Source organism: Haliotis rubra, unplaced genomic scaffold, assembly GCF_003918875.1.
Source record: "Haliotis rubra isolate DU_JTF1 unplaced genomic scaffold, ASM391887v1 Scf662, whole genome shotgun sequence".
Classification (NCBI taxonomy): domain Eukaryota; kingdom Metazoa; phylum Mollusca; class Gastropoda; order Lepetellida; family Haliotidae; genus Haliotis; species Haliotis rubra.
The window spans coordinates 518499-544464 of record NW_025767371.1 but is presented as its reverse complement, the minus strand read 5'-3'; the positions used below and the strand labels follow the sequence as shown (position 1 = coordinate 544464).

The 25966-nt window shown below is 41.0% G+C and overlaps 1 protein-coding gene and 1 long non-coding RNA gene across 2 annotated transcripts; one reads left to right on the top strand and one right to left on the bottom strand.

Annotated features, from left to right (window-relative positions):
• Positions 1 to 4802: 4802 nt before the first annotated feature.
• On the bottom strand, positions 4803 to 19720 carry LOC124257493. The gene is made up of 3 exons (XR_006893288.1): positions 19561 to 19720; positions 19270 to 19274; positions 4803 to 4813 (listed from the first exon to the last, which is right to left on the bottom strand). It is a non-coding gene; the product is annotated as an uncharacterized LOC124257493 (long non-coding RNA).
• Positions 4972 to 21447, top strand: LOC124257491. Its single transcript, XM_046691569.1, has 4 exons — positions 4972 to 5151; positions 14859 to 15023; positions 17255 to 17506; positions 21134 to 21447. Exons 1-4 carry the CDS (start codon positions 5001 to 5003, stop codon positions 21361 to 21363), a joined length of 798 nt encoding a protein of 265 aa, XP_046547525.1. The 5' UTR covers positions 4972 to 5000; the 3' UTR covers positions 21364 to 21447.
• Positions 21448 to 25966: the final 4519 nt, after the last annotated feature.

The following is a 25966-nucleotide window of genomic DNA, read 5'->3' as shown; positions in this document are numbered from 1 at the left end:
CAGGTGACTTACACGGGGGGTCATTATCCCGGCTCATTGTGAAGCTCCTATAGTCACCACTCATATTGTATTGTCATTTTGATACGTCATTCCATTTCCACCACCAAACACTTAGTATGTCCATCAGTAATCAATTCGTTGTATTCATCATCAGGCTTTGCCCTCTCAGAGTTTGTAGTATCGATTTGTACTAATCTGACTTGGGAGAATGAAGAGTTGGCAAACACCATAGGAAATGAATAAATATGTCAAAACCAATCGCTGTACGAAATCAGTGCCAGAAGCAGAACCAACCATATCGTAAGCATCTGTTTTGGGGTCAGTGGGTGAGGTAGTTCACCGCTTCCAGCAACATGCCAGCAACACGACTGGAGGCACCAGAAACAGGCTTCACACATTGCACCCATGTAGGGAATCGAACTCGGGTTAACCACTAGGCCACCCACCGCCCGTTTAAGTCAGTAATAAATAGTAACGATAACAGGTGTTAACTAAAGCTTGCCCGTATGTTGCTTCCAATGTATTTGTTCAGTCGTTCATCCTAGACAATATGATGTACAATGCCCTTGAAGGTATGTTATGTTCTACAAGCTGTATCTAAACCTGTGACCCGTGTCCACAGAAAGTGGGTATTTAGCAAAATGTTCAGGAATCAACAACTGAACAACTCAAGATACAGCGACACGCATACACCAAGTCACAACACAATAGACCGACACGCATACACCAAGTCACAACACAATAGACCGACACGCATACACCAAGTCACAACACAATAGACCGACACGCATACACCAAGTCACAACACAATAGACCGACACGCATACACCAAGTCACAACACAATAGACCGACACGCATACACCAAGTCACAACACAATAGACCGACACGCACCAAGTCACAACACACACCGCCTAAGTCACAACACAATAGATGCATACACCACGCATACACCAAGTCACAACACAATAGACCTGACACGCATACACCAAGTCACACCTAGGGCACACACAATAGACCGACACGCAGACACCAAGTCACAACAACACATAGACCGACACGCATACACCAACTCACAACACAACACAATAGACCGACACGCATACACCAAGTCACAACACACAATAGACCGACACGCATACACCAAGTCACAACACAATAGACTGACACGCATACACCAAGTCACAACACAACATACCCGACACGCATACACCGAGTCACAACAACAAATAGACTGACAGACACGCATACAACACAAGTCACAACACCAAGTCAATAGACCGACATGCATACACCAAGTCACAACACAATAGACCGACACGCATACACCAAGCCACAATAGACTGACATGCATACACCAAGTCACAACACAATAGACCGACACGCATACACCAAGTCACAACAATAGACCGACACGCATACACAATAGACCGACACGCATACACCAAGTCACAACACAATAGACCGATATGGATACACCAAGTCACAACTCAACACAATAGACCGACATGCATACACCAAGCCACAACGCAATAGACCGACACGCATACACCAAGCCACAACACAATAGACCGACACGCATACACCAAGTCACAACACAACACAATAGACCGACACGCAGACACCAAGTCACAACGCAATAGACCGACACGCATACACCAAGTCACAACACAACAGACCGAGATGCATACACCAAGTCACAACACAATCAATCTCAACAACTGCAAACCAGAGTCACGAGGACATCAAAACACAACACACAGTCACTGTGTAAAAGGGAAATATATTTGAATCGGTAATTACTGTGTTCAAATGAATTCCTTATCAGCTATTATTATCATTCAAATCATTGTATGTTTTCTTTGTACGTGGGCCGCTGGTCTTTATGCCAAAACACTCACTGAACACAACGACACCAAACTCTCGAGTACACCGAGACAAAACACATTCACTGAACACAACTACACCATACTCTCGACTACCTCAGAGTTACGAGTACATCACGACACAACACACTCACTGAACACCTATACATCAGAGTTACGAGTACATCACGACACAACACACTCACTGAACACCTCTACATCAGAGTTACGAGTACATCACGACACAACACACTCACTGAACACCTCTACATCAGAGTAACGAGTACATCACGACACAACGCATCTCACTGAACACCTCTACATCAGAGTAACGAGTACACCGAGACACAACGCATCTCACTGTGCACCTCTACATCAGACTGAACGAGTCTACATCAGAGTAACACACCGAACAACAACACATCTCACTGTGCACCTCTACATCAGAGTTACGAGTACACCACGACACAACACACCTCACTGAACACCTCTACATCAGAGTAACACCTCTAGTACACCGAGACACAACGCATCTCACTGTGCACCTCTACATCAGATCAGGAGTATCGAGTACACCGAGACACAACGCATCTCACTGTGCACACTACTCTACATCAGAGTTACGAGTACATCACGACACAACACACTCATCACTGAACACCTCTACATCAGAGTATCGAGTACACCGAGACACAACGCATCTCACTGAACACCTCTACATCAGAGTATCATCGGAGTACACCAGAGTCTACATCAGAGTATCGAGTACACCGAGACACAACGCATCTCACTGTGCACCTCTACATCAGAGTAACGAGTACACCGAGACACAACGCATCTCACTGTGCACCTCTACATCAGAGTATCGAGTACACCGAGACTCAACGCATCTCACTGTGCACCTCTACATCAGAGTATCGAGTACACCGAGACACAACGCATCTCACTGTGCACCTCTACATCAGAGTAACGAGTACACCGAGACACAACGCATCTCACTGTGCAGATGTTTGTGGCGGGATCCATACAGTTGGCAGGAGCGCTTTTGTTCCCACCTGGTGAACTTACCACCTGACCCATATTAGTGGCATTGATATTTGTGTTTTCAATTACGTAATGCAACAGTAAGTAGTACATGGCAATTGTATTGATTGTTGTGTTTTCAATTACGTAATGCCACAGTAAGTGCATAATACTAATTCGTATTGATTGTTGCTTGGCCACAGTAAGTGCATAATACTAATTCGTATTGATTTGGCTTGGTTGATATATTTTACAAATGCTAATTGACAGCATTTCTTTCTTGTATGTTGGTTTCACAGAATTCCTTTGCCGATAGATATTTGGGTTAACTTATCATTTCCATTTGAACAAAAGACACTGAGCATACAACACATGAAAGCACTACATATCAAAGCGATTGTGGTAGTATTTACAAAACTAAACATATTTCTTAAGGTGCTACAAAATGCTAAGCCTTGTGTGTCTGGCGGTAGGGCAACCTGTATTGTTTAACTACCTTCTACTTTGTGTGTATAGTGTAACTAACCTCAATTGGGAAGCGATAACGTATTGTCCGTTGTGTTTAGACTTTGAAGGTGGTATTAACCCACGTTTGGTGTGTCCAACATGTGACTGTGCTATAAACCCACGATTGGTTTGTCCAGCCTCTGTTGGTTTTATTATCCCACGTTTAGTGTATCCAGCATCCATCTGTTGGTGATATTAACTCACGTTTGGTGTGTCCAACATGTGACTGTGATATAAACACACGATTGGTTGGTCCAGCCTCTGTTGGTTTTATTATCCCGCGTTTAGGTATCCAGCATCCATCTGTTGGTGATATTAACTCACGTTTGGTGTGTCCAACATGTGACTGTGATATAAACAAGATTGGTTGGTCCAGCCTCTGTTGCTTATTATATTCGCCGCTCCATCTGTACACAGTTCCAATATAGCTGGATACATATTTGAAATAGTCCGACAAGAAAAGAACTTTGTGATATAACACACACGATACTGAAACAAAATTACACTCAGAAAAATGATTGAATAAAAATTTTTGTGTTATGGTGTTGACTTGTGCCTAAACAACGAAAAGAGCTGCCACAGAAAATCAAGGTTTTATAAATCTTGTCTTGCATTGAATATACATGTATATGTAAAGGTGATAATAACTCAAGTTTGGTGTGTCCAACATTTGAAATGAACTGATGTAATCACACGATTGGTTGGTCCAGCCTCTGTTGGTTTTATTATCCCGCGTTTAGGGTATCCAGCATCCATCTGTTGGTGATATTAACCCACGTTTGGTGTGTCCAACATGTGACTCTCATATAAACACACGATTGGTTTGTCCAGCCACTGTTGGCGCTATTATCCGACGTTTAGTGTATCCAGCATCTATCTATTGGTGATAGAACACCCCACCCCTTTTTTTCAATGTGTCTCTGTTGGTGATATTAACCCACGTTAATCATAAGGATTGAATGTGTATTATGTTCCAGTGTTAGCTCTTTCGATTCACAAATCATTTACTGGAAATACCCAACTAGTTTTACAGAACAGAGAATCACATAATACAGATTCCAGCCGACAAAAACCTCACTGAATATAGGGTGCATATGTTGTATAAGCCACACAATGTTGAAACGAAGCGTGCAAACTCTACTGTTTCCTTTTATTTCATTGTCTCTAATATGCCGCGGACGCTGTAGGTGATACTGTACACGCTGCATTCAATAACGAAAAGCAATAAAAACCCTTTCTACAGCCACATCCACAAATATTTCATGACAAACACGAATCGTGCCATGTTCACGGTTTCGCTTTGCAACTGATTCGGTCGCATGCTTTATCATGCTTCGTTTTTCAATTCTCTTTGACTGTAATTACAATGCAGGAACCTATCATTTTGGTCATTCACACACATTGCAAAAAATCACTAGTCTGGTTTGGCCCTTGGGCAAGTTGAGACATTGTCAAAAAGTAATTCTGTTCAATCAGTTTCGTAAAACCATGAATGTTCTTAATTAGAATATTGTGATTGTTATTTTTCATTCTCACCGTTCCAGTGTAGTCACATTATCAACCTACGTGGCACCGGTACCACTAGGAGACAAGTATTGATGCCTCCATGACAACAAAGCATAGCGGAATACAAGTCCACACAGTCATCTACACAGTGACTTTGGGTATGGTAGATACTGGCATGTCACAGACGATGTCGTTGTTTAAGACAACGTTGCTCATGACGCTGATCCACATAACCAGCACAGCAACTTCAGGTAGGATGATATGCTTGTTATTACTACGTGTTATTATACGTTATTGCTCACACAATTAAATAGATAGATTCGGGGTGAGTTTGTGCTCTTACAAAATACGCAAAATGACAGTTTTAACTATCTGATAGCAATTTATAATTTTATAATTTATAATTAATGTATAATTGATAATTTCTAAGGACGTTTTAGTCAGACATCATTCAGCATGAACCACACAATGTAATGGCATGCTGCCTTGTGTTGTTACATCATAAGATAGGAAATTCAGTTCTGTTTTATGGCTTTCAACATATGTTAAACATTATTATTCAAAGCTAGCATTTACATATAATTGCTATGGACGATGACCATCATGTAATGTTTTCATATATAGAAACACTTTCACTTGATGACTCCGTTTTGCAATATTAATGCCATCCCCATGGGCAAGAGAGTCGCCACTACTTAACACTCGTGGAAACTACATCGCATAAATGTTTTAACTGTTTAAAAGCAAGAAGCAGTTCAAAACGATCAACAGTTCCAATTTGAGAGGTTGTCTGCAATCGGGATGCTTAAAAAATTGGAACTGGACGGAATTGTTTAGGACATATTTATATCAAAAGATAAACCGGGTGATATCCTCTCTGTCTATCCAGTGTCCGCTAGAGTAAATGCCAACCGTGCTTTGTACATACTCCATTGTTAAAAATAACAAAATATTGACATAACTGCCTATGATAATGTCTCTCTCTCTCTCCACATTTCTGAACATCTAGGGAAGTCGCACAAAGGGGTATATATTAAAACTGATTGGAAAGAATTGTTTCAATGTTAGTTCAGAAAAATATACAGGTCCTTGTCTGATTGGTATGTAACTTTACACTTGTCGCAGGGATACACAAAGTCCGTGGTCAAGACTACAAGTTGTCCGACTTAAAGTGTTGTGGAAGCCGCGGTGGTTGAGCGGGTTAGGCGGCTGACTTTGTGTGCTGGCGATTAGGTGCCTGACTCTGAGAGCATGGGTTCGAAGCCCGGATGGGACTCAACCCAACAAACGTACTAGAATCTCTACTGAGGAAAGGCAATACCAAATTTAACAAGTGTTATAATTGTGTAAATGCCTGGTTTTACAGGTAGAGGACATGCTTGTCCTATTCGCAAACACCTGGTATCATTACAGATTTCTGGTGCTTTACACCCAAAAGAAACTGTTGTAACGGATACATGATACTTGTTTCAAACGTTTCGATATTTAATTGATTTACCGGTGTTCTTGCTGGTTGACAGGGGTGCTCTTTTTATCAGAAATACAAGTGTCATCAGTAGATGACAAATTCCCCCAGCCCCTATATACTCATGCCAATAATGGTTGTCACCCCCTCCCCACCCCAACCCCAACACCCCACACACCCTCTCCAATAAAAAAAACTGAAGGGGGTGACAGCCATTATTGGCATGAGTATATTTGAAAGAACAAATCATCTGACAGTTACTTAAAGTCCAATGAATGCCAAAAGTCTGTAAATAACAAAAGGCACCATTTTAAGATCCGTTTGATATATCTGCCAAGTTTTGTAGAAATATATTGAATCGTTTTGGAGTTGTTCTGCGGAAACGAAGCCAACAACCCTCCCTTTTGAGACTATGTCTGAATTGTTTCCATGGACTGACTGACTGCCTGAGTTTGGTTCTACGCCGCTTTTAGCAATATTCCAGCAACGTCACGGCGGGGGACACCAGAAATGGGCTTCACACATTGTACCCATTTGGGGATTCGAACCCGGGTCTTCGGCGTGACGAGCCAACACTTTAACCATTAGGCTACCCCACCGCCCCCGTTTCCATGGAAATCGGGAAGAATAAAAATGACAATGACTTTGGGATCTGCCTCATATATCTGCCAAGTTTTGTTGAAAGATATTGAAAGGTTTTCGAGTTGTGCTCCGGAAACGATACCCAACCCTCCCTTTTAAGACTAAGTCGAATCGTATCCATGGAAACCAAGAAAATTATAAATCACAAAAATCTGTGAACAGCAAAAGGCACCACTTTAGGTTCTGTTTGATATATCTACCAATTTGTGTTGAAACATATTGAAAGGTTTGGGAGTTAAGCTCGGGAAACAAAATGATTACGGACGGACGGAAAGACGGACGAGGCGTCGACTATATCCCCCCGGCACAAAGACAAACTTCATTTGGCGTAAAGGGGAAAATACCAGAGATAAATTCTTTTGTCTTTTACTCTCAATGGAATGGTGGGGCAGTGGGGTAGCCTAGTGGTTAAAGCGTCCGCTCGTCACTCCGAAGATCCGGGTTCGATTCTCCACATGTATGAAGGTACAGCGTAAGAAGCCCATTTCTTGTGTCCCCTGCCGTGATGTTGCTGGAATATGGACAAAAGCGGCGTAAAACCATACTCAACCCCTCATTCAATGGAATGGTTTCCAAGGATAGTCGAGACTGGTTATTTTCTGGTTTATTATATTACTCATGTTATAACATTAGGCCTGAGTATTTTTATGAATATCCGTTTTATAGTGCATGTTTAAAGTTCAGCGTTAATAAATTGAACTATTTCTTCCAGTTTAATATCCAGGCCCCATTACAGAGTTCAAAATACAGTAGCAAGGCTCATCACAGGTGCAAGCAAATATGAGCACATCACGCCAACATTACGAGCACTGCATTGGCTGCCAATCAGACAAAACAAATGTCTTCAAGGTGTTGGTGTTTGTGCACAAGGCCCTTCACAACCAAGCTCCAGAGTACCTGACTGAACTAGTGACTTGGTATCAGCCATCACGGACTCTGAGATCAGCTTCTGCAAAACAAGCAGCAGTGCCCTCTACCCGCAGCGCGAGTTATGGCGATAGCAGGTCCGATGTTACGGAACGAGCTACCTGAAAATTTGAAACAAATGTCAGACATCATTCCATTCAAAAAAAGAACTAAAAACAGTTATCTTCAACAGAGCATTCGACAACGCGCCTTAGAGCAAACCTTGGATTCAGGCTCTATACAAAGGTTAACATTATTCCAGTAAAATGATGCGTTTGTAGTGATAGTTGTGATGGAAACCAAAATCGAACAATCAGTGAAAAGCACACCAATTATATCTAACATTTCCTGTGTTCGGCCATCGACTGTTCTTCATGTACATCACCATGTGTTTTGACATTTGTGCGCCAGTCCTTTTTAAATTGTTGGACACGGGTAACAACCTTGTTGTACAGAGAGTGCTTAAACATTTACTGATAACTAAACAGCTGTTGCTCCTTACTGTCACTACAGTCAGATGTACATTTGACAAGCACATATAGTCCACGCCATAAATGGGGAATTGGATTTTGTGAGGTCGCTGATTACGGTCATCTTGTCTGTCATTGATGGATATACCCTTCACATATCTACCAAAACATTTTTCCTCAGGTCTTGTGTGGAGCAACACGAAATTTTGTTTTCTATTTTGAGAGAAATGAACTTTCCTAAGCTATAAAAATGCAATACATGAAGCTAGAGAATCAATATGTCACCACAGATTGAGTCACCCTTGAACAACACTCCACAAGTTGTAATTGCATGACAGGTATCAATTTCACTCGTTGAAGTTCTCATCTTGACCTATTTACGAAGCGTGTCCCAAAAAGTTTCCGGCCTCCTTAGCTAAAATGCGATCTATATGAAAATTGTTATACTTATTTTTCAACATAACCCCCCTTCACTTCAATGCACTTGTTCCACCGTTTCTCCAGCATATTCTACCCGTCTGAAAACCAGTTTCTCACGTGACCCTAAAAACTCCTCCACAGCAGTGATGACTTCATCATCCGTCTCAAATCTGCGGCCCCTGAGGACAGATTTGAGTTGAGGGAAGATGAGGAAGTCAGAAGGGTAAGATCTGGAGAATAGGCTGGGTGAGGGAGGATCTTGAAGCCACAGTCCTGTGTAGCACTCACTGCCACTTAGGCCATGTGAACTGGAGTAGTCTTGGAGGAGCCAGACACCTCGACGCAGTTTACCTCGGCGTTTTTCTCTGAACTGATCAAGCAACCTATGCAATTCATCAGCGTAGTATGCACCATTTCTTGTAGAACCCTTCTTTAAATAGTTTCCTATGATTACGCCCTCAAAGTCCATAAAAACGGAGGTCATAACTTTGCTAATTGTCAGTTATTCACCTGACCGTCGCGGTTCGTCCTCGGTGCTGCGACTGCACTTGTAAAGTCAGCACACCACTGTTTGACCGTACTATATGAAGGAGCATTGTCACCTAATGTTTGTGTCATGTCATCATGAATTTGCTTTGGCGTAAACCTTTCTCTATGAAGATACTTCATGACAGCCCAGCATTTGACTCTCTTCATTTTGGGAGCAAATGATAGGGACATGCTGTTCGACAGCTATATATGGCAAATTATCGTACGTGGAATTCAGATACTAGTCTAGAAACATGGAGAGTTTTGTAGAGTTTGTGCGATCCATTCATGGTGAGGCCGGAAACTTTTGGAACACCCCTCGTATTCAGATCGAATCTTCCCGTATTTAGTAGCAGAAGGAACTCACGTTTCTATATTCCATTTCCGATAATGGTTAAAAAAATATTGCCAATCCTATCATTTTATTGGAACTAAACTGCGAGTGATCAGGCGTTCAGAAAATTTAAATCACAGTTAAAATTGACTATTGTCAAGGTAATCTGTTATCCCGCTGTTGTGTTTCCGCAAACAAATCCTTTAGAAATCGTTTAGATTCTGCTAGTTCCTGATTTTAATGCTAACAATCGTTATTCAGTCAAGTCATTGTGGTGAAACTGCGGATGAACAGTATCATGGAAGAGAATTGAAAGACATCCTGAGTGTGACATTGCCTCTGTCTCCTGCGTTAATGTTGGTTATTGACAGTAGTCATTCCGTACATGGATGGGGTAAAACCATTAGAGAAACAAGACGAATATCGATCTTTGTTATCTATTTTTCATGACTGCCGAACAATACGTCAACTCTCGTGTATTTGAACAGAATACGAATGTCGCTCATTTATTGATACTGACAGGTTTACCACGATAGTGTCTCAATAGACAATATCTGACATTCTGACAAAAGATACTCTTGACCAGAATGTTTGACAAATGGGATGAGTACAGTTTGCCTCCTATCATCCTTCACTTTATGTGGGACAATGTTCCTGCAGCTTCACTCTTTGTTATCTTTACTTAACAACTCGCATGATCGATCATTCGCCTTCTAAGAAGATCGCAAAGACAGTCTAAAGTTGTTTTCTTCCGGCCACAACATCGTGGCCTCAATAAAGTTTTCAACAGACGTCCGATCGCACTCCCTGTTGCAATTTATGCCATAAGTGCCTGTGTCTTGGTTGTGGCATGTGTCAGCGATGCGTGAGTGAGTGAGTGTAGTTTTACGCCGCTTTTAGTAATATTCCAGTAATATCAAGGGGGAACACCAGAAATGAGCTTCACACATTGTGCTCATGTGGGGAATCAAACCCTAGCCTTCGCTAGCAATGGGTAAGAACAGGTTCACTTATCATCATGAATAGCACCTGGCATCATCATATTTCATATTGACTGATTGATACATCATTATGATATAGTCGGAAACGAACAGTGGCTCTGTCAGGGTGCAATGTACAGTAATGGAAAACACATTTGAGTTAACTGTATCGCAGCAACAATGATTGCGGTGTCAATAATGAATTAGCAGTAATGTATTTTGACTGCATGATAGTGATGAAAAGGAAAATATTCCATTGGTACATAAATATACCAGCTCATTTATTATTAACATAATGCGTCTTTGTCTCGATTTCTTTTGGACTATAATCCAAGGGTCAATATTTCCCGCCATTCACACAATTTACAATAAAAGTCTGATTTTGTGTTGGGTTTTGAAAAGGTTGAGACACTGTCAAAGAGCACATATATTCACCAACTACTCGCTGTTCGTTAATATACGACTTGTAATATGTAGAATTTCCGTCATATAAATACGCCTTAAAACTTAAAGACTTGATACATTGTGGCAAAGTATGAATTTACGTTTGAACGTTTGAGCGTCAAATGTGTTTGAATACCATTGACCGAAACATTGCCACAATCTCGAGGCATTCTGGCCATTTTAAAAATCGATAAGGAACGTCGATTCTTTGACTCAACTCATTTATCCATGTAAATACGCTGTGTGTCCAATACTGTCCATATCTAGTAGCATCAAATATTGATATTAAACTATAGTCACACTTTTTTTCTCAAAAGAGAAAGAGTGTTATGTGGCAGTGATATTCGTTACAGTGCTCCCAGGGTACTACCACCCTATGTTGGATTACTGTTACTGAGAAGTGAATGTTACCACATGTAGTTGTCGTCACATTTATACACATTTGTAGTGATTTGAACTGATTTGAGACTTGAGTCAGTTGTAGAATAGATTGTTAACTATAGCACATATCTGTGTTTTTGTTGGTTTCGCACGTTGCTCTTTTTAACTTGGGATTCAACATTTGGCAGAAACTGAGGGCTCGTTCTGGATCACAATTTAATGTATTACAAGCGTATTTATTGAATTATTATATCAAAATTAAATTGACAACCAACAATAACTATGATTTTGCATTCTACGGAATACGTTTCTATGTTCAAAAGGTTTAAATTGGCCACATATCACGAACAGTAATCAAATCTGGTATGTTTAAGGCCGATATACAAACAAATTGAGCACATTCCTAGTTGAGAAAATCTTGTAGATGGGAATACTTTGGCCTTGATTAAAGAGAAGACAGATTAAAGTGTGGCTTTGCAGAAAATAGAAGAGGAAATTCAGCTTTAAGAAACTAAAGCTGAGAAAGAAAGAAAGAAAGAAAGGGGAGAGACTATGGGTTGAAATAGTTTGATAACCATGCTGAAAAAGAAATTAAGTTGATCTACAAAATCATCTCTTTCTCTCACTACAGGAAGGATCTGATGGCTGAAGGAAGATAAGACTTGCTTCGCCTTTCTCTAAACGTGATGTTGAAGAGTTTTTCTTACATTTCGGAAAGGTGGCTAACAATTAGAAACGATCTGAAATATCAGTGGACAATGTTGTTGCCCAAAATCCTGTGATCTCCCATGGTGATTTTCAATTTCGTTTGAGGCAGTTGGCTGTGCGTGAAGATTTTAAGCAGTGTGTTTCAAGAGACATTCAGACGTATCTTGAAGAGCAGAGTGTTACTCAGTTGCACCAGGGTTGTACTTTGGAGGAAGAATACTTGCTAGCGTATTTTTAGCTTTAGACAGAGTTTTTAGACAGGAATTCACAGGATTATAAACCAGGAAAGGATAAGTCATCATCTCCTATTGCTCCTTCAAATACTTCAAAGATCTCCTTCAAACATTTCTGAGTTTGTTGAGAAAAAGTCAGTTTCCACTCCACTAAGTTTCAATGATACTTCTGGATTTCCGTCAGAGCCTACTTGTGGACATTGTCATATCATTTCTGAGTGAAGAAAGCTCGCTTTGAAAAAGTGTCATCCTTTGCCGGTTAGCTATTGTAGATCAGTCATACAATTCTGTAGTACTTACCCTTCGTTTTGTAAAGGTTTTGTGTCAGCTAAAGGTGACAATTCCAATGTTAAGCCCTTTAACGTTTTAAGGGATACAGGTGCTCTTCAAACCCAGATTTTGTATTGTATTTGGCAACTTTCTGAGGTGTCATCAGCCCACTCTGTGATTTTGCCGAAGAGTTCGTGTGGTTATTACCAGTGCGCCTCTCCATTTTGTTGATATGAAAACTGCCTTGATAACTTGGTTGGTTCAGGTAGGGGTTGTCAAAAGTCTCCCTATCAAAGGCGTGGACTTGCTAATTGGGAATAATTTGGCATGGGGGAAAATATTTGGCATTTTGTTTCTCCCTAAGCATGGGGAAAATATCTTGGCAGATCCAGGTATATTTCTCCACTGTAGTAACTAGTGCTAAGGGTAGGCAAAATTCTTCTCAGAATGATTCCTGACTCTTTCATTGATCTTGATCCATCAAAATGTTAAAGAGAAAGAGTACTAGTACTCCAAATTGTGACAATCTGGCTGTTCAGGAACTGGTTCTGGGCATTGAGCAGTTGGTTAAGTTACAGGGAGAAGACCCCAAACTTTAAGTTCCCACAAATAGGACACTCTCTTTAGCAGACGCTGACACACAGTTCAAGTTTTCCTTTATCTCAAAGACAGCGTTTTGGTGAGGAAATTGAGACTGACAGATGTACCTGCTGATAATGATTTGGTTTGATGACAGATGATCAGATTTCCAATTTCCTTTCAAAAACATGTTTTGCGTTTGGCACATGAAACCTTTTTGGCAGATCATTTGGATCTTGTGACAAAGTTTTGCAATATCGTTTTGCTTAATTTGCTTATTTTGTGGCATCATGTGACTGAATTTTGCAAAACCTATAAAGCATGTCAAGTGGTTGACAAACCAAGTAGGAACAAATCGTTCAGTGAACCGCAACATGAAACCCATCCCAACCTTTCAAGAGCCTTTCAGCGTGCGCGGATTTCTAAAACGACCTCTTACCCATCGATCATTGCAACAACAGAATCGGTCAAGCCAAGTACGTCAGCAAGTTTGACTTTATGTGGGGCATTGGCAGATTCCACTGACAAAGTGGGCCAAGCGTTGCCGAAAATGAAACTCTTGCAAAATTGTTAGCTTTGCAGCAATGTGAAGTGCGCCTTGTTTCCAGTAGAATCATACACTGATCACAATCTATTGACAGTAATTAGGCAGTGCTTAATGCACTAAAGCTTGTCTTTTAGGAATTTGAATTAATTATCAAACATATCAAAGGCAAAGGCAGCATTATTGCTGATATATTATCGAGAGTGATCAGTTTTCACTGCAGTTATTATTTGAAGTTTGTGGAAATGTATCCCATACTTATCATGACTTATCACCATTATCAGCTATGACTAGCAGTTGTGTACTTTGATTAGCTAAAAACGTTTCACCACTTTCTCTCTCTGAAGGGGGGGCAGTGTCACGTGGCACTGATGATCATACATCCAGGTAGAATGTCAGCCAATCAGCCAAGTACCCTCCATCGAAGTCTGTCAAACATACCCTGAAGCAAATATATCCAAGAAAGCCCACGCAAGTCTAGAAAATGTGGCAAGTCTTAAGTCGCAGTGCTCCTTTTCATCATATTTTATTTCTTTTACTATGAAGTGTTTTTCCGTAAAATATGTTCATTTCAGAGACTAGATGTCAGTCTACCTGTATCCGTCATAAGTAACTTGGGCCAATACATCAGTGTCGTATCATTATACACTATCACTTACTGACCCGTGAAGATCCGGGGTAGAATAGGTCTTCAGCAACCCATTCTTGTCATAAAAGGCGACTATGCTTGTCGTAAAAGGCGACTTACGGGATCGGGTGGTCAGGCTCGCTGACTTGGTTGACACATGTCATCGGTTCCCAATTGCGCAGATCGATGCTCATGCTGTTGATCACTGGATTGTCTGGTCCAGACATTATTATTTACAGACCGCCGCCATATAGCTGCAATATTGCTGAGTGCGGCGTAAAACTAAACTCACTCACTCACTCACTCACTATCACTTACTTTGAGAAACATCCATCAAATAGCTTTCACCTTCTGGTGAGATTCCTCTCGTCCAAACATACCAATTTGATGGCATATGTTTCACCCACTGTCATGATTTCTCTTCAGGAAATATTCTTGGCGGCAAACCATCAACTGATTCACAAGGAAATGATGACGATGCAGGCACATGTATGTTTACTGATGCACAACCAACACCTTACTGGCAGGTGGACCTCCAGGATTCCTACGACGTCCACAACATCACCTTGAGAACATGCGGGGGATCATGGGGTTTGTGAAGTTATATTACATATATTTAACCAGTTTTAGCACCGGACTTCGTACTCTGAGAACAGCTTCTTTCGTACATATGTTCGTTGTTTTCCGCTGCACTAATCACTAATTATATGACAGATGTCTATAACTATCAAATATTCACCGGGAAGTCCGGTGATTGACATCATGAGCATCGACCTATGGAATTAGGACACGATGACATGCGTTAGTATCACCAGATCGCACTGTCTCTGTGGGTGAAAGGGATGAAGTAAACTTTAATGCAGAAGATTCATTTAAATAAGGGGTCTCATATATACACTTTGGCAAGCGTTAATGTTGGTTCATTTTTTCAAAACAAAGACAATCGTTCAAAAGAGTTGTAATGATTGTGTCAGATGAAAAATATGTCTGCAGATCACAAGCGACACCCCAATACAAGGAGTGTTCCTGTCAACTGTACAAGTGATACGGGGGAACACAGAGGAACGTACACACTGGCAGCAGTGTTGTATAGGGGGGTATTGAGTCCTTTTTTGACAGGTGACCTACTTAATTTGATGAGTTTGATTAATGAGAATTTAATCCCTCTCACATGACCTCATACATTGGTTGCTTATGATACCTATGAATAACATTTGATATAAAAGTAAATATTTTGTTTATTACTATACTGTAATAGGATAGGATAACGAATTGATATCCACTGATATCGTTCTTAGCCATCAGAGTATGGATCCCGTGAGGGGCATATCTTTATTTGATGACGTGTGGGGGATTAAAAGGTCATTCATCACTCATCGTTTTAAATAGGTCAGCTGTCAAAATTCTGCCAAAATCAAAATGGTATTCATAGGTATAATTAGCAACCAATGTATGAGGTCATGTGAGAAGGATCAACAACTCATTAATCAAACTCATCAAATTAAGTCGGTCACCTGTCAAAAAGGACACACACACACACACACACACACACACACACACACACACACACACACACACACCTATACAACACAGCAGTACGTTAATCCCCCTTTTGAATTCATGTAGGCCGGACACTTTCACCTTATGTATAGGCCATTAAACGTTGAAAGACGGTGTACCAGCGTAAGTTTGGTGGTTTTGTTTCTTAGAACATACTGTTAACAGAAACATTAAGTACAACTATTTATATATAAACGTTTGAAAGCATACAAATTTCCACGATTATGTCACTATAATTCACACACACACAAACACACACACTAATATAAGTATGAATAGAAAGGTGTGTAAGCAAAAACCATCCATGTTATCTTACGTTTGCCAGCCATCCAGAGCACTTAAATTTCCATTTTAGTCTCACGTACAGGGCAGTGTGATATTTACTACCCATCAAATGTTTAAACTCACTTAAAGCACTCACTTAATGTTATATATGTGTGTATATATGTATATATATATATATATATATATATATATTTTGTGGTATTCGCTAAAATTAACGACTTTGTACCAACCAGTTTCATTCCTCCAAGCCTGAAGTACTTTTTTGTTCAGTATATGTATGTAAAATGCAAAATAGCATATATAGAGTAGTGTTGTTTTGATTATCTCTTTACCTTTGCCACAAGGGTACAATGTGCGAAAAGCCCATTTCTGGTGTCCCCGCCGTGATATTGTTGGAATATTGCTTAAAGTGGCGTAAAATCTGATCATTCACTCACTTTTTACAGTATCTATTTGAAAAGAAGTCCTCTGCCAAAATGTGAATAACAGAATGATGTAGCATATGTTATAATTGGGATTACACCTTCTTAGTGAAGACCCAATCGTCAGTAACCCATGCTCGTCGTAAGAGGCGACTAAAGGGATCGGGTGGTCAGGATCGTTGACTTGGTTGACACATGTCATCAGTTCCCAATTGCGCAGATCGATGCTCATGCTGTTGATAACTGGATTGTCTGGTCCAGACTCGATTTATTTACAGACCGCCGCCTAACCCGCACAGCCAACCAGCTAACCCGTTTAGTGGAAGTCGCGGTGGCTGAGCGAGTAAGGCGGCTGACTTGTTGTTGGCGATTAGGTGCCTGACTGTGAGGGTGTGGGTCGAATCCCAGATGGGACTCAACACAACAAAAGTATAAGAATCTGTACTTTACTAAGAAAGTGCAGTCCCAAATATGACATATGGTACATTTCACCACTTTCCAAATGATATTTGTTAAATCATAACAAAAGGATGAATCATACGTTTCCACACACAGGATGGAAAACCAGGTCAGTTCAGATCTGGACCTACTTCAGCAACCCTGACCAGTGTCCAGGTGCTGTCGGCTTTCTCTATGGAACAACACCAGCAGGCACGGGAGAATCCGAGACTCACGTGTTCCACGCCACACCTACATACCCAGTTCGGTACATTCGACTTGTTGCCACAACACAGCCAGACCTTGGTTTGGAGGAAGCGTTGGCCATGGGGACTCCCACAACAGGTGTACAGGTACCCCTGTGTTCAGGTACGATATCACCCACTCACTTTCAAGCCATATTCTTGCAATGTTGTCTTTTGTTTTCCATGTGAGCTCCAAGTGTTATACATCTGCAGTGTGGACGGAATGTAAATAATTTGCGAGGGTATTCGTCATTGCAGACACGTGAAATAACGCATGTAGCGAACTACCTCTACCCATACACCTGACTAACTGAGAAGAAAGTAAAAGTTATGTAAACACAATCACTCAATCACAGAAGTCAACCCATGAAGATCCGGGTTAGCATTGGTCTTCAGCAAGCCATGCTCGTAAAAGGCGACTAACGGGATCGGATGGTCAGGCTCGCTGACTTGGTTGACAAATGTCATCGTATCCCAGTTGCGTAGCTCGATGCTCATGATGTTCATCACTGGATGGTCTGGTCCAGACTCGATTATTTTCAGACCGCCGCCACATAGCTGGAATATCGCTGAGTGCAATTAACAACAAAGAAACCTCCTTGACATGGATGATGCTTGTCTTATCGCCAAGGGAGAATCTGTTTCTTCAGTGTGGATTCGCCGGTTGTCGATCTTTTCTCCGATGCCATTGGCATTTCCACAAGGCTCCACAAATACAGTATTCTTCATCTGCACTGTGGCAAGTTAGACGAGGGAGGATCAGTCAGTTTACTTGGTGGAGAAGTTGCTGACCATCTTTTGGAAATTAGGGAATCAACTTAAGAGTGGAATGCAGGATATGGACAGAGAAGAGAAATGTATTTTGTTAATAGCTTAACGCATGCAATACAGTCAATCCACGAATACTATTGTGCCCGTCCTTACATATTTTTGTAATGATGATGATTGGAAGAGACAAGAAATTCAAGATATTGACACCCTCACACGAAAAATCATATGGGAACCTCCCAGCCTCGCTCTTCCTTGAATTAACCACCAGCCAGAAACAACAACTACGGGGACCGGTCTAACACATCTCATGTAGTTGTTGACAAGTTTATGGAGGTGAAACATCCAAACCCCTCACATCCCGAATCAAAGAGCATAAGACCTCAGTATTAAAATCTCCAGCTCAGCCTTATCAGACCATATCCAAGACAACCCCGACCACAGCACCCAAAACACCATTTAAGTAAGGGGGAAATCGCCAACCATCCAGATAAGAAAACCGCGTCAACAAAGTTCCATGCAATTCTTGACAGGTTTATGTAGGTGGAACATCAAAACCTCTCACAAAACGACCAGGAACGCAGTGTCAATTGTAGCAAATAACCGCAAAACAAACAATCGCTATTTCCTTTATTTCTTTGTTACAGTGGATTGGCCAGTTTTCGAATGTTGGTAAATGGTTTGAATCGCTTTATCACATACACTCTGCATGTTTAAAACAGTTTACAATGTTCGTTTTCTTTCAGAGGAAAGAAGTCCACATGTATGAGAACGACAATCAATTATATCAGTTCTTCTATAAAGTATCCTTAATCTGTTTAATATAAGGGTGATTTTAATAGGCTGGACTGACACCAAATCATTATGCTCTTTCTTTAGTTCTTCCCACACTTGCTCTGTGTGTGCTGAGCTCTTATCCAGTATAAGGCAAGGATCTCAAATGCGTCTAGGCAGTTTCTCCTAACGCTTCTGTGACATATCTCCAAACATCAGCTTAGAAAGTTGAAGACTGCTTTGTCATTACCTTCACTTCGTATTGGTGACAGAGACATCCTACCATCAGAAAGTGTCCGGAATCTTGGTGTCATCCTTGATTCCAACATGTCCATGGATGCACACATCACCTCCATCAGTAGAGCCTGCTACATCCATAACATCAGCAAACTCCGCCACTACCTTGATACTGACACTTGTAAACTTCTGAAGCACTGTCTTGTCACTTCCAAACTCGACTATTGTAATTCACTATATGCCAACCTCCCAAATAAATCACTCCAGAAACTACAAAGAATCCAAAATTCTGCTGCCAGATGTATCACCCACACTCATCGTCATGACCATATCACCCCAGTACTACAGTCTCTACACTGGCTCCCCATCAAGAATTACCTTCAAAATCCTCACTCTGACTCATGACTGCCTCTACAATGATAACATTCCTGACTATCTCAAACATCTCATCTCTGTGTATGTACCTCAGCGAAGTCTCCGATCCTCTCTCCTAACCCAACACAGATCTCCAAACCAACTGTCTGGCCGAGCCTTCTCCTTTGCCAGCCCTAAACTGTGGAACTGTCTTCCAAAGGAAATCAGGAACACTTCATCAAAAGAAACTTTCTCTGCTAAAGACCCATCTATTCACTGCTGCCTTTCTGTAAAGTTATATGAACTATTTCCTTCACCAATATTGTCACAGCGCCACTGAGCATCTCCATGGTGGATATTAGGCGCTTTATAAATACATTATTATTATTGTTATTATGTTTTACAGATTAAAGATGAAAATGCAGCAGAGAGGGTTCGGGTGATCCTGGCACAGTCAGGCTGGTAAGGCTCATCATCAGCTCAGGGCCCTAGCCCCCTCTACACGCAGCCCAGACAGCGAATGGGACTTCTCCCAGGAAACACTGCCTAGTCGAACCAACCAAGAACTTTCCGGAGAATATGAAGGCTCCCCAACACTGCAGCCTTCTGCATTTAGAGTATTAGAGATTGTCTCCCGTGGAGAAGGGCACTCTGCTCCCGGTGGAGAACCCGGGCACCGAGAACAATGGGGAGCCTGACGACAGTGTACTTGGGATGCAAGCGAGACATTTCAAAGGCGAGGTCCGCATATTTATCATGCTTTTCCTGAATCTTGCCAATCACATTGCTGTCAAAAGGGACAGACAATGCAATGATATAAATAAATTCATTGGCTTTCTCAAAAAGGACAAGATCAGGTTTGTTGGCTGGAATTCTTCTGAGGCTGTATATGGGCCTATTCCAGAGAAGTTTGAAAGCATCATTTTCCATGACGCCCTGGACATGTTCAGGGTCCTACCATGGATGGTAACAATAACATTCTATCATGAAGAGCCTCCACATTAATCAAACCCGAGCTCCGGTAGAACTGATTGGCATATATAAACGATTGAGAGAGGAACGAGGGTGGTGGGCTCTGTTATCAGACATGATCCTTCTGGTCAGGCGGTCAAGAATCTGGATGTGTTGTTTTGTCCAATCAACTACTCCAAGGAAATAGAGGAGAGGGACTGGCACGACAAAGGTATTGGTGGCGTTGACCTTGTTTCGAGAGCATTTAGCTCTGAGTTCCGGAATTTCTTTAAGCAAGATTCATACTCGGCCTGAAGTTTTTCTTAAATCTAGGCATTTTGAAGCTTGTGTCGAACTTGCATTCCATGATAGGTGTATGCCTGATCTTCCACAAGATGCTCAATAACTCCTCCCCTGTAACCTGACCGATCCATCATTAACTACCTTGCCACGTTTCAAATGAAGAGTATTACATTTGTCGAGGCCAAATGTCATACCAATACCATTAGAAACGCACTCCGGGATTATTACTAAAAAATATTTATTATTGTTATTATATTACTATGCAAAGATTGAATAAATCAGTTTTGTATAAATATAACTTGATCTTAACATCACCTACATGTTTTATATGCATTGTCTATATTGTTTCCTGGTTTACTTTTAGTCTCCAGGTTTTCAGCAACTCCAGGGAAGAAGGTACAAACTGCTTTGGCCTCCAAAACTACTCAGTCAGCCACTGATTGCGCGGTCAGATGTCACATGACTCGGACCTGCCTCGCTTTCAGCTTCAATCCTTCTTTGACAGAAGACAACTGTTTCCTCGCCCACTGCCCAAGTACAACCGACGAGACTGGTTGGACTGCCTGGATTTTGAATCCGGTGTCTAATACATAGCTGAACTGTAGAAGCAAGATGGCTGACTTTGTGAAGTTGTCAATGATGTAAATGAGTGAGTGAGTGAGTTTAGTTTTACGCCGCACTCAGCAATATTCCAGCTATATGGCGGCGGTCTGTAAATAATCGAGTCTGGACCACACAATGCAGTGATCAAGAGGATGAGCATCGATCTGCGCAATTTGGAACTGATGACATGTGTCAACCAAGTCAGCGAGCCTGACCACCCGACCCCGTTAGTTGCCTCTTGCGACAAGCATGGGTTGCCGAAGGCCAATATTCTAACCCGGACCTTCACGGGTCAATGATGTAAATGTATTACAATGGACAAGGAAATGGTGTGGCACCACACGCCACTTTAACCAGCTCCAGTGCCGACGTCCGCATAGACTGTCGAGTAAACATGTCCAATGCTCTTCGCCCAAAACTGCATGTAGCTTTAGAAACATTAGAAATACTAATGCTGAAATCCTTTTATAATGATATAATTCTCAGTTGTTCCTTTTCAAAATCAGTTGGACTGCTCTTTTTGTCTGCTCGGTGCCTGTGGCCAATAAGAGAATTATGCATCTCTCTTAATCAATGTGATGTGTGGTCCTGTGCATAGAGTTCAGATCACAGATCAGTCAAAATTAGCTGCGATAGGCGCAGGAGGTCTTGGGTGGGGACCGTGGCAGCTTCCAGGACTTCAGTCCTGCCCCACAACGAAGCCCACGTGATACATGTGGTCTCACATTAGGCAAGTGAGTTTGTTCAAAATTGCATCTGTTCATCCAGCAGAAAAATGGGTACCCGGTAGGTCATGTGACCTAAACCTTGGGTTACCCGGGTAATAATATAACAGGGGCGGATCCAGAGGGGTAACGGGGTGCATCCCACCCACCCATCCCCCACCACCTCCCCAAATAAATATTCCCAGGGAGCATTCTAATTTGGACTGTCATGATATATTTGCAAAGCCCAGCGTTCGCTTCCAACTGTTTGTTCAACATCTGATATTTTAAATATGAATCCTTCGTTTCCGAAAGATCCAATTTTATCCCAAATCAATTTCTACAATGACCGAATCTCTTAAAGATTGCGAAGCTACTTTTTAGTTAGATAGTTTTTAAAAAGCTCCAAATAAACATCTAACTTGTAACATTTACGCTTTTTGAATTTGTTATACTATATCTTTGTTTACGTATCATGAATGATTTCGATGTTTCCTTGTACATCCTTGCTATCTTGGTATTTATTGTATCTATTTGCATTGATTTGTCTCGTGTACCACTCTTGATGGGTTACAATAAATAACAAACCAAGCCCAATCTAGTCTGTAAACACCTCAGTATTTGTACATCTCTGGCTTCCACGCCATTCCTTTGTCAACTCACTGGCTTCATCAGCTTGCTGCCTAGCCAAATATGTTAATTATGCTGTTTTCATTGTTACATTGGTACACTGAGTATATATACACACCTCTCTCCGTGTTCTATTCCTGATTGATAACGGTACAAGAATATGTACATATAACGTCGTACTCACGAAATAAAAGAAGCTGTTATCTATAAAGTTTATTCTATATTCTAATTCCCAACTTATAAAATACCACTCAAAGAAGTTATATTGGTGGGTTTTCGAGGATTAATGATGATGATGATGATGATGATGATACAGTCAATGAGGACTGTCAGGAATGTCATTGCAGCTGACAGAGCGTAAACCAGATATTGACATTGCGCTCGGTTATTGATGCGTGTGTTATTTCTTGAGGATTGTGTGCCAGAATCTTGAAAATGGACCCACTTGAGTCATTCTTATTGCAGCGTTTGATTCCCTGAATAAACTACAGTTCATCCAGGTTAGTTCCGTTTTGCCTTTTAATTATTTCTTGATTATCACTTTATCCAGATAGTAGGTTAAATTGATGTTGGATAAGTTTGTTGGTAACATATTGATACTACTGTAATAAAGCTTTGGACCTGTTTAATCTTCTAAGCTCTGTGGTTGGCCTGGGCTAATTATGATACCAAGAAGTTGATTTCGGGGAATAGCTGCGGACCACATATCATAAAATTACCAAGGAAAGCATGTATTATGGCCATTCTTTTTTCGGTACAAAGAGGTACAACGAACATAGGTCACAGTTTGCACCATAGATACTCTCAGAGGTCATGATATGGTCGCACTTTATTTGGTTGATTACAATGCTGATAATCGACAGCGATATCCGAACCCTTTTTTTCTTCTTTTTTATGAGACTTACCTTGCAGGTTAGAATACATGAGTATGCTGAAATGGCTGAAATTACCTCAATAAGACTTTTCTCGGAGAGCGTGTTATCTTAGAGTTATATTTACTTCTCTCCTGAAATACAGTTTTAACGATTATTACATAACGCTTATCAACTTGGTAACTTGTATATCGAAACCGACTGATTATAGACTTGGGACTGAACATGCATGTAGTCTTAACACTTACCACAAAACGCTTATTAGCTTACAACTGGGGAATGAAGGCCAGGGTATGTCAGCGCCGATTCAGATAGACTTTTAATGGTCACATTACTGAATTATATCCATACAATATATTGTTTAGTCATGTTTTATAAAGTCACGACTATTTATATCATATAGGAGAACCACTCGTCCTTTGTCCATGAGCACTTGTTGCATCGCCAATTTAGCTGACTACGACCAGTAGCCATATCAGTCAGGAAATCATCTTGCAAACCCCACTTGTTGCCGAAGTTCTAGGGCGGTTCTGTAACCCCTGCTCGATAGGCAATCACGTCGTCAAATCCATTTTATCCAATGCTTCTCAAAGACGCAGTAGATACAATTTTTTGTCAGCTAAAAGCGAAAACAAGATAGACTAATCAAGTCACAAGAACTGATTACTCGGAGCATGCGCACATCTCACATGATTCCCATAATACGGAATATTGAGGTGGAATTTGGCGTTTTTGGAACTGTGATATTATCAGTCACATAATCATAATACTATCTGAATTGTTTACTCCTTCCTGAAGGTCACAAAGGGCGGTGCAAAGGTGTGAAGGGTGTAGCCAAGTGGTTAAAGCGTTCAAATTTAAATGGACATGTGAAGGTGTGAAGCCCATTTCTGGTGTTCCCAGAATGTAAACATGGAATGATTCTTTTTATATCATGAATAGAATGATAGGTTTTGCATGAGCCAGGCTAAATTTAAATGGATCTTGTGAAACGTAAAAGATGTAAACAGGTTTTGATCTCGTTTGCCATGAAACTGCTCAATTTCCTAAATGGAATTCAATTGTCTTTGAAAAGAAGCTAAAAGATTTCAGTGTCACCCCCATCTTAGCAGGTGCTACTGAAGCTGCTTTTTCACAACGGTTTGTGGAATTATCATACCAGCTCACGCAGAAAGATATGATGATCGTCCAAACAAAAACAAGCAGCAAACAAATCACAAAAACAAATGTGAAAACAATTTAAAAGTCATACATATATTTGGTTTAATGTTTCTACCAAACGACATTTCCTTAGATCGTCTCACACGCGCAGTCACGAACTGTAGCAGCATAGCCCAGTGAATTGAACCTTATAGGATGCTGGGGCCCAATATTGCAGCAAGGAAAAATGTATCACCTTTCTCGAGCAAGGCACTTCTGAGATTTTGTCTAATTGACATAACTTGGACACTCCAGTAAATCATGTTGATCAGCTTCATGCGTCTTATCGCTAAACTGGTCACAAAGAGGTAATACCTCCCGATCAACAAAACACTTGTGTAGGCATTTAGTGCACAGGCACCAAGACGAAATCTAATAAAAACAACGTCATCCCACCTCTTACGACGGCAAATTTTACTGTTTCTTGTTTTTTCAGAATGACAGAGTCAGTACATATGTCCTCCAGAAGATCCAGCATCCCACAAGTTTTGCCATTTCGCGGAGACTAATTTAACAAAGGCCAATCAAAATCTACTCGACAATGCCTAAATTCAAAATTATCAACCTCATCCTTCAGCAATCGTGACCTAGCAAGATAACATGCCTTTTATGGACCCTGCAAAGCGACATGAGCTACCCGGGTATACCCCATACAAAATCACGAAATATATTTAGTATTCAAAATTGTATTTAGTTTCAAATTTCGCGACAGATGAACTAAACACCTCGGAGAGATTAACTAAGGATCCAAAAGCTCCAGCAAACAGAGATCATGGAACAATCCTTGGAGGCGTCAGTATACATGTGTGTAAAATCAGTATATCGTTCACGTACAAAATCCCCCAGAATCGCTCTCACTACAGTTGGATTCATATCCACCTTAACGATGAAACTGAGTTCATTGCACAGTCATGACTCAAGGAGAAACCAAGGAGCAGTTTCAGAAGGTGTAGATGGATTTACTGGATTCAAGTGAACAGCTCCATGTTGTGCTACCAATTTCAGAATGTTTAGACCGAACGGGATCTTGCCATGAGATCAGTCGCACGACATACTCAACACAGTCAGTAAATATAACTGTGACTGAATCACAGCCTTTATCTTCATGATGTATATATGGGAGATCTGTCTACGTCTAAGGAACAAAGGCATGTCAGAACACTCAACCTGAAGACCCCGAGACTGGAG

What these genes read in the sequence shown, in the direction of transcription:
- LOC124257491 (XM_046691569.1), top strand. Translation starts at nt 5,001, where the DNA reads ATGACAACAAAGCATAGCGGAATACAAGTCCACACAGTCATCTACACA. An exon ending in AACCAGCACAGCAACTTCAG is followed by an intron (nt 5,152 to 14,858) that starts GTAGGATGATAT and finishes ATTTCTCTTCAG; the next exon opens with GAAATATTCTTGGCGGCAAA. An exon ending in ACAGGTACCCCTGTGTTCAG is followed by an intron (nt 17,507 to 21,133) that starts GTACGATATCAC and finishes GTTTACTTTTAG; the next exon opens with TCTCCAGGTTTTCAGCAACT.